Source organism: Gigantopelta aegis, chromosome 5, assembly GCF_016097555.1.
Source record: "Gigantopelta aegis isolate Gae_Host chromosome 5, Gae_host_genome, whole genome shotgun sequence".
Classification (NCBI taxonomy): Eukaryota; Metazoa; Mollusca; class Gastropoda; order Neomphalida; family Peltospiridae; genus Gigantopelta; species Gigantopelta aegis.
The window spans coordinates 8681373-8700729 of NC_054703.1; the positions used below are offsets into that span (position 1 = coordinate 8681373).

Genomic DNA, 19357 nt, shown 5'->3' on the forward strand with positions numbered 1-19357 from the left:
TTTGGTATAATTTACGCGTGCCTTATTTTTTGTTGTCTTTTTTTTTTTTTTTTTACTTTCCACTATATCCGCCCCCTTTTTCAAGTTAGGTGCGTCATGTTGCTCTACCTTTTCATTTCTGCAATTAATTTGTAGTTGATTAATTTCTTCCTTTTTTGAAAAACGAAACAATCTGTTTCATGAGAAAAATACTGACATGCGTAGAAGAAGAAATAATGATTGACAGATTAAGAAGTTAATCATGGTTAAGGCGTGTTCGTTAAAATCAGGCAGCCGTCCATTGGTCAACAAGAGTACCAATCCGGTAAAGCCAGTTGGGTTGTACCCATTTAATCGACAGGTATGCCATCATTATTTTTACATTTCCGTATATTTGTATTCCACCATAATGGTATTTTGATCAGAACTATTTTATTGAACACTACAGAAAATCGTGTGTACAATAGATGTACAATGTGGACTAGAGAAAATGTATTTAGCAACCTTGAGTGAACAATGACTATAAGTAATTAAAATTAAAAATATAAAGCATCTTATCATACCGTCCGTAGCTGACATGCATGTGTAACAAGAACACACAAACGGACAATACTGTGATACATTGATATATAGATACATAGATAGACAGATAGACAGATAGATAGGCCGGTAGACAGAAAGATAGATATAGAGATAGACATATACTAGTATAAATATAAATATATATAGTATGACTGTCAACGTGTTTCCCACTACCCAACCCGCATGATGATATCCCGGTTCTTCTTTCACAAACAAATATTTTGATCACTGGTATATTTGTGTGATATCTCCCGTCATCATTTCTTCTTGTCTTGTCTTCCTTTCTGTATGTGCCCCCACCCCCTTCTGTCTCATCACCCCCCCCCCCCCTCTCTCTCTCTCTCTCTCTCTCTCTCTCTCTCTCTCTCTCTCTCTCTCTCTCTTTAATTTCAGTCAGCTCGTACTGGATATTCAAACGGTGTATGACTGTATGTCGCCGTGTCTTTTAAAAGGAATATCTCTACTTTAAAATAAACTAGTACATGCCACGTATGTATATATGTTTACTAGTATAATATGTATGTTTGTAAAAGTTAAAGTTTGTTTTGTTTAGCGACACGACTAGGGCACATTCATTTATTAACGACTGATATATCAAAGGCCGTGGTATCTGCTATCATGTATTAATTTCATACAGTTTTCTTTGATTGTTTTATATATTGCTGTAATTAGAAACAAAATCAATTTTCACTTGGTCACTTTGGTTGTCTGATGGTGTCAGATGGGTAGTAATCTTAGGATTTAACAATGAACGGAACTGTATAGTTTTTAGATTTTTGCCGGAAGCTGTGACTGTGTTAAACAATATCACGTACTTTTGGTTCAGGCGGACGTTTTAGTCCGAGTAAGTTTGACCATATTTATCTTCTTTCTAGGTATAAACATAAAATATAAATTACTGTTTGGCAAAAACAATCCATCCCAAATTAGCACAACCAAATGTTATACATATAAATAGAAAAGAACAGACGCATTCAAACATTTTATTCGTCACTACAAGGTAAATTTATTTTTAAAATCTATTTTGACTCCTTTTGAAAACAGATTGTATAAACATTTTCGAAATATTTCTGTTGTATTGAAGATGAATGGATGGCATTAGTCATACCGAAGTTAAGAAAGATGTTATAAAAACAATATACTTGCAATAGAGAAGACTTTTACCAGTTTTCCCCTTCAAATCTGGTTTGTATAGTCACTTGCAGGTATTCATAAAAAAAACCTGTATAGTTAATTGGGATCCGATTGTTTACTCCTGTTCTGTGTAAACGTCGTTAAGCCTTAGTTTTTGGTAATCTAAACGAAGTTGGAAGGTGATACATAGGTATCGCCATCTACACAAACATTACCTATGGTCCTTAACCAGTCATAATTGATCAATCATCTGTTATAATCAGTTTTCACCAACGGATCAACTTTCATTTATGCAATCGGTTTTAATTATATTAACTTAGCATGGCAACTATCGTCGTTTTAACCGGGGTAGACGATAGAAATCAGTCATATTAATGTTAATACCTTTTTTTACACACCCGTTGGTGAGAACACCATGCGTTATTTATGATAACACATAGTTGTTTACACACGTACACGTGTATTAACAATTTCAAGACTTACGACTGGTTACTTCTAGGTGATAACCAGGTCACCAATGCCACACGCCCAATAAAAAAATAAAAATAAAAATAAAGAAACCAGCACGGTGGAACTCGATTACACTGTGACGTATAGTTAACCTGGCAATCAAGTGTCTGTGACGCGTAAGTCAGCTACAAGTGCAACGGCTGTAAATAACTTTTAGTCGAAAAAGATGTTAAAATGTGCTTATGACCTGGTGTTTGTTTGGATATGTAAGAAACAGAATAATACATTCGTGTCCGTTAGATACCATTTATCCCACAACTCGTCGTTTCAAAACAACTCGTTGTGAGATAAATGGAATCTAACGACAACTGATGTATTATTATCCAGGTCAGTGTAATATGTATTTCTAATATTGCACATCTTCGGTCTCCTTGTCACTGAGAGTAAGCAATTACACATAAAAGAGCAAATGATACACGAATGATCTGTTGGGAACAACGTCAGCCCGAAGAAGTAATAATTAATTGGACATTCTATTAAAAAGTGGAAAACACATTATTTATGTTCAATTAAGTGGTAGCTGTTTTATTGTTGGTAGACTGATTGTTCCATTGTATATCTAAATTTAATTACATGTGTGCAGGCACGGCGGAAGCAAGTGGACATTTGGGGGTGGAGGGGCTGACTGAGATCGAGGGCGCAAAGTAAAGTTTATAGAGGGTTGGATTTTGAAAACTGGATGTCCGGAAATTCTCAAATCAACTCTGTATTTAACAGTTACTGCAGTTACCTTACTGTTTTGTCATTTAGATTTATAACCCACTGCAATACTGGCGTGAACATCTGTTCTTCAGCTAAGCCTTGTGTGAACAAAGATCCATCTCAGTGCCCACAAGGATGTCCAATATCCAGTCATGGAACTATAGTCCGGTCCACCGGGATCGCATTTGTTTCATACTATCTAATTTACTACAAGTTGTTTATTTCCAAGCCGATTGATTTGTAAATTGCAAACATATATTGTATTTCTTTGTTATTTCCAAAACAATGTTGTGGTGTGTTGTCTGAGGGAAGTGGATATATAATATCTATTACTGCCATTTGACACAATGTAGCATTTTCATCTACGACCATGTGTCAAAAACAACCAAACTTAATGTGATTCAATAACCGATGTTCTAGTGGTCCATTCCCCGAATACAACTCATTAAACACAACCAGAAAACCCCACCTCTACCACCACCCGAAACTCCCCTCCCCCCCCCCCAAAAAAAAAAAACAACAAAAACAACAAACAAACAAAACAAAAAACAAAACAAAGCAAAACAAACAAAAAAAACAAAAAACAAAACAAAGCAAAACAAACAAAACATCAACAAAAAATTCTCAAAGCATTATTTTATTGAACATGTGAATGCTACTGCGCATCATTCTATGTGTACATGTTTGGTAATTACAACATTGTCAACGTGTTTCATCTCGTATAATGCGCATCATTCTATGTGTACATGTTTGGTAATTACAACATTGTCAACGTGTTTCATCTCGTATAATGCGCATCATTCTATGTGTACATGTTTGGTAATTACAACATTGTCAACGTGTTTGATCTCGTATAATGCGCATCATTCTATGTGTACATGTTTGGTAATTACAACATTGTCAACGTGTTTCATCTCGTATAATGCGCATCATTCTATGTGTACATGTTTGGTAATTACAACATTGTCAACGTGTTTCATCTCGTATAATGCGCATCATTCTATGTGTACATGTTTGGTAATTACAACATTGTCAACGTGTTTCATCTCGTATAATGCGCATCATTCTATGTGTACATGTTTGGTAATTACAACATTGTCAACGTGTTTCATCTCGTATAATGCGCATCATTCTATGTGTACATGTTTGGTAATTACAACATTGTCAACGTGTTTCATCTCGTATAATGCGCATCATTCTATGTGTACATGTTTGGTAATTACAACATTGTCAACGTGTTTGATCTTGTAAATTGAAAAAGAAAGTAAAGAGGTATACATATGAAAATACAGACACAAATGTATAATTATAAATAGAAGACTCACAGAAAAGACAGAACACGACGGAAGAAAGGACGCAAACGAAGGAGGAAGGAAGGAAGGAAGGAAATAACTAATTTGTTCGTTTAATGACTGATTTAATTAATTAATTAATTAATTAAATTGAATTATAAAAAAACGATACTAAAACTCATTAAACTACACAGATCGACTGACAATGCGGGGCTCATGATTCGAAAGCGAGAAACCGACAATATGAAAATAACAAATCTAGGACATCTAAGAAATACTGAACTCGCTATTCTAATATTAAAACAACAACAACAAACAAGTTTAATTTGGTAGGATTCGAGTCTATTTTACCGATTCGCATGCTGTGTTACAGTCCATGATCTTAACCGCTCAACTATTTAGTCGGCTATGATCAATCCTGGATGCCAGATGGACTAGTTTTTATTACAATGGCTGCGTCACCGTGCATATGGGTTTCTAATCCCAAACTGGTGTATCCAGATGTGATGGATGACAGCGGTAAACCAGTAGCACCACCAGCTTCAGATTTGCATCGCTGGGTTATGTTGGTTCATTTTCCATCTGATGCCACAGGACGCCAGACGTTGTCTGATGATGTCTCGATAAGTTGACGAACTTCCTATCAGGACGTAAAAGTTCTGTCCGAAATTGAGCATGTAGATTAACTTAAAGATTGGCCTGAGTGTTCTGCTTAATATCAGAGCTTTCAAATCAATGTGTAGAGTCGTTAATGCCACTTCAACAACCTCCGATACTGATGCTGGTAACAAAGTGAGAAAAGCTAAAAGAGAAACCAACACCAGAGGGCGCGTTGATTTATCTTGCTGACGACTACCTGAATTAGTAAAAGTCTTCCTGAAATTGTGGCTTCGTTGGATTTTAACAATGATTAGGACATTCAGGACCAAAATAATCAAACATGGCAGGGTGGAGGAAAATATCAATCGAATAAAAACATAATAATAAGTATATTGATTTGAAGGGCGGCATTGGTCGTCCACCACGTCCACGCTAAGCAAAAACGGAACCATTAAAAGCTGAGATAGACCAAGCATTGTAGAGCAGACGATAATGGCTTTCCTTCGGGTACAAAATATTGCTCGAGTCAGTGGAAAGGAGACACATACATATCTGTCAAGTGAAAGTCCAGCCACTAGCCATGGCGAAAGAACCATGGCAAAAAACGTGAAGTTGAACAACGCTTTACACATGCTGCTGTTTATTGACGTAAGACTCTGCAAGGCGAATGATCTCTGAGAGTCCCTCACCAATCTCATGCTTAGCAGCAAACAGTCAGAAACAGCCATAAATCTTAGGTACACAGAATATGATAGACAATTAAGTTTTTTGTCTCCCATCATTATAAACAATAGGGTGTTTCCTATAATACCCAGAACAAAAATGCACAACACAATGAACCAGTAACTGAATCCATATATTTCAAAATATATTTCAACGGATTCTAAAGGACGGATTGTCGATTCATCGTCGTTGCCAGAAGAGTTTCCATAATTAAAGTTGTCAAGACCAGTCGAAATATTTATGAAACTGGATGTTTGATTCATTGAACATGGTCGCTGTGTTGAGGCTGTCATCTTTGTCCTTGTCAAAGTGCCCTCTGGAAACAAAAATAACAAAACATATTTTTATCATAATTTGCATTATTACTGTTGCATCTGTAGTGTGTCCGTTTGTTATAGTAAACTATCGGGAAAATTATGTAGAATTAAATGTCGACCAGACAGGATTTTTAAAATAGCCATTTAGATAAGAAAGTGTGAACGAAAACAAATGTCAAACGCTTGTTTTAGTGACAATTGATTTAGAAGATACACGGGGATTGTTAAATTGTACAATGGCAAACTTTCGTTTTGAACAAACGGAATTGATATATAATATAATATAATAATAATAATAATAATAATAATAATAATAATAATAATAATAATAATATAGATGATATTTCATGTTTTTGTCAAATATGATTTATATCTCATCGAGTGAAGTTGGCAATTATATTTCACGAGTCACGCTTGCGCATCGAGTATGATATGATTGCAAACTTCACGAGATGAGATATAAATCATATTTGACAATTAACGTGATTTTATTTTTTATTGTATAACTTTTGGCAATTTGCATTTATTTTTAAAATGCCACCATAAAAATAGTTCCGGCTTTCTTACAGTGAACATAACACTTTCTACAGTAAGGATAACATATTTTAGAGTCAAATAGCGAAATTTTCACTCTAAAATATGTTATCGTCACTGAGTGACTGATAACACTTTTATTTCACTGATATTTTAAGATATTTCACTAAATGTTATATACTAAATAGAGAATAACTAGATAATGATATCGGATATCTGCTTTATCCTGTGAAGGTAAGAATGGGAAATTCCGCGAGACTCTGAGGAGCGGAATTTTTTATTCGGCCTCAAAAGGATAAAACAGATATCCGACGTCATTAACTACTTATTATGTTTATCCTGCAAAAATTAAGGGAAAACACTATTATTTTTGTTATTTCAGCCACATTGTACGATGACCTAGAGGTCAAATGAGCAATTTTGTAATGTAGCTATGTGTGTGAGGTCATATGAGTGACGTCAAAAGTCATATCCTGCTAGTTGACTTTGCTTTATCCGTCATCTTAATATGTCAATAGAAACGGTGGCAGGATAAATACTACTACTACTACTACTACTACTACTACTACTACTACTACTACTACTACTACTACTACTACTACTACTACTACTACTAATAATAATAATAATCATCATCATAATAATAACAATAAATACTATTACTACTACTACTAGTACTACTACTACTACTACTACTACTACTACTACAACTACTACTACTAGTGATGATGTTGTTGATGATGATGATGATGATGATGATGATGATGATGATGATGATGATGATGATACAAAATGAAAACTGGTTGTATCTATGTTTTTTTTTTAAATATAAAAGAAGCTTCGGACAACGTGATGCCCTTACTCCATGTATGTTCATTATACTGTTTGAGATGCTGCATTTTAGTTAATATAATAATTTTGTATTAATCCAAATATGGAACAATGATGGCTGCAATAATCCAATGTTCCGTAATCGGTACATTTCTGTTTTTAATTTATGTGAATGACATTGCCGATGAACTTAATTGTATAACGAGACTAGTCGCATATGATACCAGTTTAACAGCAACATCGTATAACTTAAGCATTGCGTTATTTAATCTAAAAATAAAATAAATGTACAGAAATTCAAATAGTCAAATAAACTAAAAACAACTCGCTTTATTATGCAGTTAACACACCCCCGAGTAAATATTTCGTATTTTGGTATCCCAGTTGTTAATATAATATTTAAAAGCTTACAATACTGAACTCGTGATACCACATGAACTAGCTGACAATACTAAACTTGTGATACCAGATGAACTAGGTGACAATACTTAACTCGTCATACCACATGCACTAGCTGACAATACTTAACTCGTGATACCAGATGAACTAGCTGACAATACTTAACTCGTGATACCACATAAACTAGCTGACAATACTTAACTCGTGATACCAGATGAACTAGCTGGCAATACTTAACTCGTGATACCACATAAACTAGCTGACAATACTTAACTCGTGATACCAGATGAACTAGCCGACAATACTTAACTCGTCATACCACATACACTAGCTGACAATACTTAACTCGTGATACCACATAAACTAGCTGACAATACTTAACTCGTCATACCACATGCACTAGCTGACAATACTTAACTCGTGATACCAGATGAACTAGCTGACAATACTTAACTCGTGATACCACATAAACTAGCTGACAATACTTAACTCGTGATACCAGATGAACTAGCTGACAATACTTAACTCGTGATACCACATAAACTAGCTGACAATACTTAACTCGTGATACCAGATGAACTAGCCGACAATACTTAACTCGTCATACCACATACACTAGCTGACAATACTTAACTCGTGATACCACATAAACTAGCTGACAATACTTAACTCGTCATACCAGATGAACTAGCTGACAATACTTAACTCGTAATACCAGATGAACTAGATGACAGCACTTAGCTCGTGATACTAGGTGAACTAGATGACAATACTAAATTCGTGATACCACATGGACTAGCTGACAATACTTAACTCATGATACCAGATGAACTAGGTGACAATACTTAACTCGTGATACCAGATGAACCTGATGACAGTACTTAACTCGTAATACCACATGCACTAGCTAACAATACTTAACTCGTGATACCAGATGAACTAGCTGACAATACTTAACTCGTGATACCAGATGAACTAGCCGACAATACTTAACTCGTCATACCACATACACTAGCTGACAATACTTAACTCGTGATACCACATGAACTAGCTGACAATACTTAACACGTCATACCACACGGACTAGCTGACAATACTTAACTCGTGATACCAGATGAACTAGCTGACAATACTTAACTCGTGATACCAGATGAACTAGATGACAGCACTTAACTCGTATTACCACATGCACTAGCCGGCAATACTTAACTCGTGATACCAGATGAACTAGATGACAGCACTTAACTCGTATTACCACATGCACTAGCCGGCAATACTTAACTCGTGATACCAGATGAACTAGCTGGCAATACTTAACTCGTGATACCAGATGAACTAGCTGACAATATTTAACTCGTGATACCAGATGAACTAGCTGACAATATTTAACTCGTGATACCACATAAACTAGCTGACAATACTTAACTCGTAATACCAGATGAACTAGCTGACAATACTAAACTCGTGATACCAGATGAACTAGATGACAGTACTTAACTCGTAATACCACATGCACTAGTTGACAATACTTAACTCGTGATACCAGATGAACTAGGTGACAATACTTAACACGTCATACCAAATGGACTAGCTGGCAATACTCAACTCGTGATACCAGATGAACTAGATGACAATACTAAATTCGTGATACCACATGGACTAGCTGACAATACTTAACTCGTGATACCAGATGAACTAGCTGACAATACTTAACTCGCCATACCAGATGGACTAGCTGACAATACTTAACACGTCATACCACATGGACTAGTTGACAATACTTAACTCCTGATACCAGATGAACCTGATGACAGTACTTAACTCGAAATACCACATGCACTAGCTGGCAATACTTAACTCGTGATACCAGATGAACTAGCTGACAATATTTAACTCGTGATACCACATAAACTAGCTGACAATACTTAACACGTGATACCAGATGAACTAGCTGACAATACTAAACTCGTGGTACCAGATGAACTAGATAACAGTACTTAACTCGTAATACCACATGCACTAGTATGCGACTGATATATAACAAACCGTGGTATGTGACTGGTATATTACAAACCGTGGTATGCGACTGGTATGTTACACACCGTGGTATCTGACTGGTATATTAAAAATCGTGGTATGTGACTGGTATAATACAAACCATGGTATGTGTCTGGTATATTACAAACAATGGTATGTGACTGGTATATTACAAACCATGGTAAGTGACTGGTATATTAGAAACCGTGGTATGTGACTGGTATATTAGAACCGTGGTATGTGACTGGTATAATACAAACCGTGGTATGTGACTGGTATATTACAAACCATGGTATGTGACTGGTATATTACAAACCATGGTATGTGACTGATATAATACAAACTGTGGTATGTGACTGGTATAATACAAACCATGGTATGTGACTGGTATATTAGAAACCGTGGCATGTGACTGGTATATTAAAAACCGTGGTATGTGACTGGTATAATACAAACCGTGGTATGTGACTGGTATATTACAAACCGTGATATGTGACTGGTATATTACAAACTGTGGATGTGACTTGTATATTACAAACCGTGATATGTGGCTGGTATATTGAAAGCCACTAATATTTTATGTAGAAAAATAGATATGATATGTAACTATATTCGTTAAAAAGTATCCGTTAGTCCATAACATCTTGCAAATTGCAGCAAACTCAGGAATGTCACTTTAACATCCCAAAACTAATAAAGGAAGTGATTGCTCTGCCGAATATTTATATACTGTGGAGCGTTTTATATGGACTGCCAAAAATAAATGAGAGAACGGTGAGATGATCGGACTATTTAATAATATAGAAACAAAAAGAAGAAGTAATTTCGACATCACATTTTCAACGAAGGTCTAACGTTTAAAGTCCGATCTATATGTCCACGTGTATGACCTCATTAAGGACGTTAAGGTGCACAGCTTGTAGGGACGAGATGGGTTGCATCCCGTCAACCCCCACCCACCCAAAAAACCACAAACAAAAACACCAAGAAAACCCACAACAAAAAACCCAACAACAACAAAACAAACAAACAAACACAAAAAACAAGAGTGAAAGTCATTAGATGCAGAAGATGTAGTGCTGTCCTGAAATATAGATCTTGAGAAGCTGAATCCCTCTGAACAAAAGGATATCGGACTATAGTCCAGTCGTCATGGTTGGTATAGTGGTGCGACTGAGGATACGAGATGGTACCACTATGAAACAAAGTAATGTATAGAAAATAGTAGTAGGGGCTGACAACACTTACGATTTCTTCTTAGTGTGGGGCGGTCAATCTTTCAGTGCTGCTAGGACAGGTAGATACTAAACGCGAACAACCGTGGCGTTCTGCACAATGGTCGTCATACGAGTCACGGAAAAATATGTCGACAAAAGTCAGCCGGAAAAATGACGTGTAAGCAAGGTAGTTTACTAGAAGATAATCCAACCTGGTGGTGGAGACTGTCGAAACGAGAAGCATCCTAGCATTCAATCAGTTCCAATGGCCGCATACATCGGAGTAGAAAACTCCATTTTGTTGAAAAAACCCAACAACCAGGATTCCCATGTCGAGCAAACGAAAGCACGTGCAGTGTGCAAAGCCAAAACAAGCACGTCTTACCGCGTGTGCTCCAGGCGGGGAATGTGCTCTTTCAAAACAAGCACGTCCTACCGCGTCGTGCTCCAGGCGGGGAATGTGCTCTTTCAAAACAAGCACGTCCTACCGCGTCGTGCTCCAGGCGGGGAATGTGCTCTTTCAAAACAAGCACGTCTTACCGCGTCGTGCTCCAGGCGGGGAATGTGCTCTTTCAAAACAAGCACGTCTTACCGCGTCGTGCTCCAGGCGGGGAATGTGCTCTTTCAAAACAAGCACGTCTTACCGCGTCGTGCTCCAGGCGGGGAATGTGCTCTTTCAAAACAAGCACGTCTTACCGCGTCGTGCTCCAGGCGGGGAATGTGCTCTTTCAAAACAAGCACGTCTTACCGCGGGTGCTGTGCTCTTTCAAAACAAGCACGTCTTACCGCGTCGTGCTCCAGGCGGGGAATGTGCTCTTTCAAAACAAGCACGTCTTACCGCGTCGTGCTCCAGGCGGGGAATGTGCTCTTTCAAAACAAGCACGTCTTACCGCGGCGTGCTCCAGGCGGGGAATGTGCTCTTTCAAAACAAGCACGTCTTACCGCGTCGTGCTCCAGGCGGGGAATGTGCTCTTTCAAAACAAGCACGTCTTACCGCGGCGTGCTCCAGGCGGGGAATGTGCTCTTTCAAAACAAGCACGTCTTACCGCGGCGTGCTCCAGGCGGGGAATGTGCTCTTTCCAAGCACGTCTTACCGCGTCGTGCTCCAGGCGGGGAATGTGCTCTTTCAAAACAAGCACGTCTTACCGCGTCGTGCTCCAGGCGGGGAATGTGCTCTTTCAAAACAAGCACGTCTTACCGCGTCGTGCTCCAGGCGGGGAATGTGCTCTTTCAAAACAAGCACGTCTTACCGCGTCGTGCTCCAGGCGGGGAATGTGCTCTTTGAAAACAAGCACGTCTTACCGCGTCGTGCTCCAGGCGGGGAATGTGCTCTTTCAAAACAAGCACGTCTTACCGCGTCGTGCTCCAGGCGGGGAATGTGCTCTTTCAAAACAAGCACGTCTTACCGCGTCGTGCTCCAGGCGGGGAATGTGCTCTTTCGAAACAAGCACGTCTTACCGCGTCGTGCTCCAGGCGGGGAATGTGCTCTTTCGAAACAAGCACGTCTTACCGCGTTGCTCCAGGCGGGGAATGTGCTCTTTCAAAACAAGCACGTCTTACCGTGTGCTCCAGGCGGGGAATGTGCTCTTTCGAAACAAGCACGTCTTACCGCGCGTCTCCAGGCGGGGAATGTGCTCTTTCAAAACAAGCACGTCTTACCGCGTCGTGCTCCAGGCGGGGAATGTGCTCTTTCAAAACAAAACAAGCACGTCTTACCGCGCGTCGTGCTCCAGGCGGGGAATGCGCTCTTTCAAAACAAGCACGTCTTACCGCGTCGTGCTCCAGGCGGGGAATGCGCTCTTTCGAAACAAGCACGTCTTACCGCGTCGTGCTCCAGGCGGGGAATGTGCTCTTTCAAAACAAGCACGTCTTACCGCGTCGTGCTCCAGGCGGGGAATGTGCTCTTTCAAAACAAGCACGTCTTACCGCGGCGTGCTCCAGGCGGGGAATGTGCTCTTTCAAAACAAGCACGTCTTACCGCGGCGTGCTCCAGGCGGGGAATGTGCTCTTTCAAAACAAGCACGTCTTACCGCGGCGTGCTCCAGGCGGGGAATGTGCTCTTTCAAAACAAGCACGTCTTACCGCGGCGTGCTCCAGGCGGGGAATGTGCTCTTTCAAAACAAGCACGTCTTACCGCGTCGTGCTCCAGGCGGGGAATGTGCTCTTTCAAAACACATTTCCTTTTCTCTTTACATAAAGAGAACCTAGAATATATTTTTAAAATAAATAACGATGCACTGACTAAACTGCTGAAAGACGACCTGACTAAGTGGATGAACACTTGAACCAAACACTAGCCCCCCCTCCCCCTTCCCAACAAACAAAAACAAACCCACAAAAAAAAAAGAAAAAAAAAAGAAAAAGAAATAAAAACGTTTTGCTAGTATGGGGTATAGTGCTTATTAATTATGGAAATAACCATTCTAATTGTGTGACATTAGGCGTATTCATTAACATAATACCAGTCATGTAAACTACAGAACTGGCATTTCAGTGTGTGTGGTATTTGAAGTATGTGATCCTGCGACATGAGCACCTGAAGCGAGCACCCAATCGACTGAGCTAAATCCAGCTCCATGGTGTTCAAATACCAGGAATTGCCACTTTGCTATTCTGTAACACAAACCAAACAGTTCCACCTGCCTTACGCGAGTCTGCCTCATGGTGTTTAAATACCAGGTATTGCCACTTTGATATTCTGTAACACAAACCAAACAGTTCCGCCTGCCTTACGCGAGACTGCCTCATGGTGTTTAAATACCAGGTATTGCCACTTTGATATTCTGTAACACAAACCAAACAGTTCCACCTGCCTTACGCGAGTCTGCCCCATGGTGTTTAAATACCAGGAATTGCCACTTTGATATTCTGTAACACAAACCAAACAATTCCACCTGGCTTACGCGAGTCTGCCCCATGGTGTTTAAATACCAGGAATTGCCACTTTATATTCTGTAACACAAACCAAACAGTTCCGCCTGGCTTACGCGAGTCTGCCCCATGGTGTTTAAATACCAGGAATTGCCATTTTGATATTCTGTAACACAAACCAAACAGTTCCACCTGCCTTACGCGAGTCTGCACCATGGTGTTTAAATACCAGGAATTGCCACTTTGATATTCTGTAACACAAACCAAACAGTTCCACCTGCCTTACGCGAGTCTGCCCCATGGTGTTTAAATACCAGGAATTGCCACTTTGATATTCTGTAACACAAACCAAACAATTCCACCTGGCTTACGCGAGTCTGCCCCATGGTGTTTAAATACTAGGTATTGTAACTTTAATATTCTGTAACACAAACCAAACAGTTCCGCCTGGCTTACGCGAGTCTGCAGACGCGCATAACAATTGCAGAATGTTCATCACCATGCAGAATCGTTATTGATCCGTGCAAAAATCAATTTTCATGCAGAACAGGTGCTGAATTGTTTTTAATTGCGCAGAATGTTCGATGTTCATTGCTTCAAATAAAACAAGACATTATTAAAAACTGAACTGGTAACTTTCTCCTAGTGATGATCTGTGTTGGAAATAGGCTGTTGGTTAGACGAATGGGAGAGTATAGCTTTTTTCCCCTATTAACATAAACGTAGCGGAATTTGGGCGTGGTGTTCTGGCCTTGTTTTGCCCGTTGTAACTTTTGTAGGTTACGGATTCCGCCGAAGACTGGTGTACTAAACAAAAAAAAAGAGAGAGAGAAAAGTTTAATTTAAAACCACACCACTAGAGCAGATTTATTAATTAATCAACGGTGATTCCGAATCGTAGTCATGAGAGGAAACCCGCTACATTTTTTTTCCATTAGCAGCAAGAGATCTTTCATATGCAGTTTCCCACAGTGAGGAAAACACATACCACGGCCATTGACCAGTTGTGGTGCACTGGTTGGAACGAGAAAAAACCGATCAGTTGAATGGATCCATCGATGTGGTTCGATCCTGCGACGCACGCACCTCATGCGAGGACTCAACCGACTGAGCTAAATCCCGCCCCCTAAATAAAATATGTTCCATAAATGTGAAACAGGATTTTATAATGCCATTTGGGCGGGACGTGTCCCAGTGGTGAAGCGTTCGCTTGATGCGCGGTCGGTCTGGGATCGATCCTCGTCGGTGGACCCAGTGGGCTCTTTCTCGTTCCAGCCAGTTCTCTACAACTGGTGTAACAAAGGCCGTGGTATGTGTTATTCTGTCTGTGGGATGGTGCATATAAAAGATATCTGCTGCTAACGGAAAAGACGAGTAGTCCATGAAGTGGCGACAGCGGGTTTCCTCTCTCAATATATGTGTGGTCCTTAACCATATGCCCGACGCCATGTGACCGTAAATAAGATGTGTTGAGTGCGTCGTTAAATAAAACATGTCCTTCCTTCCTTCTATAATGACATCATATTTAATATATATAATAATTATAATAACATACATCAGTTGTTTGGAGGCAATATTTAAGAATCTAGTTTCAAAATGGTGATACTAGATCGAGTAACCTCTAGCCAGGCTCTCTAAAGTTAAAGCTTCCGTGTTCGTCCATCACAGTGAAAGACTTAAACACCACCCATTTATGGACGATCTTGTGGGTCCAGGTGTCATGTCCTACATATAAATAGAACACTGAAGACATAACTAGATCGAGTAACCTCTAGCCAGGCTCTCTAAAGTTAAAGCTTCCGTGTTCGTCCATCACAGTAAAATACTTAAACACCACCCATTTATGGACGATCTTGTGGGTCCAGGTGTCATGTCCTACATATAAATAGAACACTGAAGACATAACTAGATCGAGTAACCTCTAGCCAGGCTCTCTAAAGTTAAAGCTTCCGTGTTCGTACATCACAGTGAAAGACTTAAACACCACACATTTATGGACGATCTTGTGGGTCCAGGTGTCATGTCCTACATATAAATAGAACACTGAAGACATAACTAGATCGAGTAACCTCTAGTCAGGCTCTCTAAAGTTAAAGCTTCCGCGTTCGTCCATCACAGTGAAAGACTTAAACACCACATATTTATGGACGATCCTGTGTGTCCAGGTGTTATGTCCTATATATAAATAGAACACTGAAGACATAACTAGATCGAGTAACCTCTAGCCAGCCTCTCTAAAGTTAAAGCTTCCGTGTTCGTCCATCACAGTGAAAGACTTAAACACCACACATTTATGGACGATCTTGTGTGTCCAGGTGTCATGTCCTACATATAAATAGAACACTGAAGACATAACTAGATCGAGTAACCTCTAGCCAGGCTCTCTAAAGTTAAAGCTTCCGTGTTCGTCCATCACAGTGAAAGACTTAAACACCACACTTTTATGGACGATCTTGTGGGTCCAGGTGTCATGTCCTACATACAAATAGAACACTGAAGATATAATTTGAATTAAAACTACATTCCCTGGAATATTTTTATTATTTAAGCATATAGAACAGAAAATCCAATTACGTTTGGTGCATATATGACGCCGCACTCCGCATTGGTTTCACTACGCTGGCTTATCCAGGTCAAAAACAAAGCCATGATTTTGAAAGTGAAACACTTTTGACGGGCTCGTACCGATCTCGGTTTTCATTGGCTTATCACAAGTATAGAATTCCCCAAGAAGAGATCACGTGAGATTTCGCAATTTTTGAACAAATTTAATTGTCTTGATTGAGGGGTCGTCTCATATCTCCAAAACATATTTATATCCATAGAGGTATGGTACAACGCCTTTCCAGGGGTCGGTGAGTGGGGGATTTGCCTTGAAATGTTGACAGTGGCCAGCTGTTGGCATACGCGTTACATGTAACGGGGTGTTACTAATTACGTAACGCTCTAGGGGTAGAGGAAGAGCGTACTGTGTTCGATTCACGTCACATTTTTCAAGACTATATGTTATTTTTATTCATTACTTAGACCTAAAAAGGTGTTTTTTGGAAACGTGCGGTCAGTCTAGGATCGATCTCCATCAGCGGGTATACAAAAATACCATGGTATGTGATATCCTGTCTGTGGAATGGAACAAAGAAACAATCCCTTGCTTAAAAAAAATGTAGCGGGTTTCTAAGGCGCGTGTGCAGGGATTTCAGCGGGGTTGGGGTTATAGACTGTGTTGAGCGAAGTTTATATGTGGCCATGCTCCCCCCAAAAATACATTTCAACTTTGTTTAAGCTTGGGCAAGTAAGGGTTTCGACCTCCAATACCCTCCCCCTGCACATGCACCCGATTCCTCTCTAAGATTATATGTCAAAATTACCAAATGTTAGACATCCAGCAGCAGATGGAAGGAAGGATAGGATATGTTTTATTTAACGACGAACTCAACACATTTTATTTACGGTTGTATGGGTTCGGATGATTATTAAATCAATATGCTTTATCTCTGATGTCGTTAAACAACCCCTCCCCCCAAATTTACCCTTTCCAAACGAAATAATATTTATTTGAATTTGTCGATTTTAACACGTAAAATTAAGAAGTGAAAACGTTCATTGTCTACTTTAGTATATTTTATTTTATCGGCAAACGCACGTGTAAACTGAAACTGACAACAGGCTCTCGTTTGTGCTTTGCCGAGCTATGGCGGCACAGACGACGAATCAAGCGTATACGTTTGACGATATCCGTTCATAGCGAACACACACGGCTTTTTCAAAAGTGCATTTGAGCTTGTATTTCACATTTATACATGATGTTATAATATGGTAACCAGATAATGTAACTTTAAACATGAAAAGACAATTGAACAGCTGGTAATAATTTGAAACAGTTATCTTCAGATTATATATTTTTATTTTGCAGCATATGCCACAGAATTCGTCAAATTCTACCGCAGAATATATCTAATAGAACGGAATTCGGGGGGGGGGGGGGGGGGGGGTCTGATCAAAGAACTAGCAGTCCTCCATACGGGTTTCAAGACGGAGAGTCATACCTTTTCGTAGTCGTCGGAAAGTGAGGAGGGGGCAGGGAAGCACTATCCCCGAAGTCTTAAGAGTATCCACCAACCCGATAAATGTTAATTATATTAACACCTTGGTTCATATTCCTGGAACAAAAGACAAAGCAATATATTGTTCCAGAGGTATTTATTATACAACACAATTACAACGTTCTATTTGAAAATCTAATTTTAACAGGTATTCTCATTTTCTTTCCTTCCTTCCTTTCGACTCGTCGGTGGGTTATTTCTCGTTCCAGCCAGTGCACCACGACTGGTATATCCATAGTATGTGCTATCCTGTCTGTGGGATGGTGCATATAAACGATTCCTTGCTACTGATGGAAACATGTAGCAGGTTTCCTCTCTATATTTCAAAATGACCATGTGTTTGACATCCAATAGCCGATGATGAATAAATACATTCGCTCTAGTGGTGTCGTCAAACAAACTTTTTGTCGTGATAATGTACTTACATTATGTGATCACAGTGTAATGCAGTTCTGTTCTGTTATTAATCAGGGAGAAGGTGTATTTTCGTGGGAATTTAGGAATGAAAGCAAACAACCTGGTCTAGTCTTTGAACAATCATTTCAAAAACAGTGATTATATTCATATTGTGTTTCTATCACCATGTTGAGAAGATATTTCATGGGTCATTAATGTCGGCTCTAAAAAATATTATGTAATATTAAAGATAATTATTCCTAAAGTACATGTTTTTGTTAGAGTACTCGAACATAATTGTTATTTCTCGTCGGTTTAAAATGTTTCATTTAAGTAATGAAAATAAATAAAAACCGACAAACATTTCGTGATGACAAGGGGAGATAATTATAATATTCACCTTCCACACAACACATAACACGATGCAACAATTATGTTACGTAACTCTAGGCAAAGTGTCATACAAATCTATGGAAAAGTCGCTTTTCCTCGTCAAAATTAAATATCCTTGGCATTAACAATTATTTTGTGTCATATTATTAGCTAACTAAGGTGAATACATAGCAAACAGAATTGAAAACATCGTTTATGAATGATAAGCACATTATGTAATAACCTGCGTTATGCTCTGTGACGTCATAATAAACTCAAATCCGACCTCTGTTTTTATCGTTTAGTCTTATTGTTAGCAAACAATAATTTTAGTTATATCTACATAAATCAGCCGGCCGCTATTGTGTTTTATTGTATATGTAAAAAAGGGTTCTGTTTAAACATTGATTTATTAAAGGGCATTCCTGAGTTTACTGCATTGCAATATGCTTCCGACTAATAAAATATTTCTACGAATTAACTTACGTATTAATTATATATATATAGAATATCAGTGTCTGTATATCCAATATGTTTCTGGTCGTCTTAATATTTGTAAGAAGCTCAAACGGGATTTTGTCTTCAAATAATTTTGTTCGTACTGAAAAAAAAAAAAAAATTGGAAATAAAATGAAATTTAACCTAGTACAAATATTAGAACGATCAGAAACACTTTTAATATACAGCCACTAATAGTGTATGTAGAAAAAAACATATATATGTAATTACAATCGTTAAAAAGTATGTTAGACGATAAC

General features: G+C 38.8%; 1 protein-coding gene across 1 annotated transcript in view; it reads right to left on the reverse strand.

Annotated features, from left to right (window-relative positions):
* Window positions 1–5741: 5741 nt before the first annotated feature.
* Window positions 5742–19357, reverse strand: part of LOC121372904 (kappa-type opioid receptor-like) — a 53984-nt gene continuing 40368 nt past the window's right edge. The window contains exon 2 of the mRNA XM_041499338.1: window positions 5742–5838. Coding sequence (XP_041355272.1) covers window positions 5742–5838 — 97 coding nt within the window. The remainder of the gene's footprint in view (window positions 5839–19357) is intronic.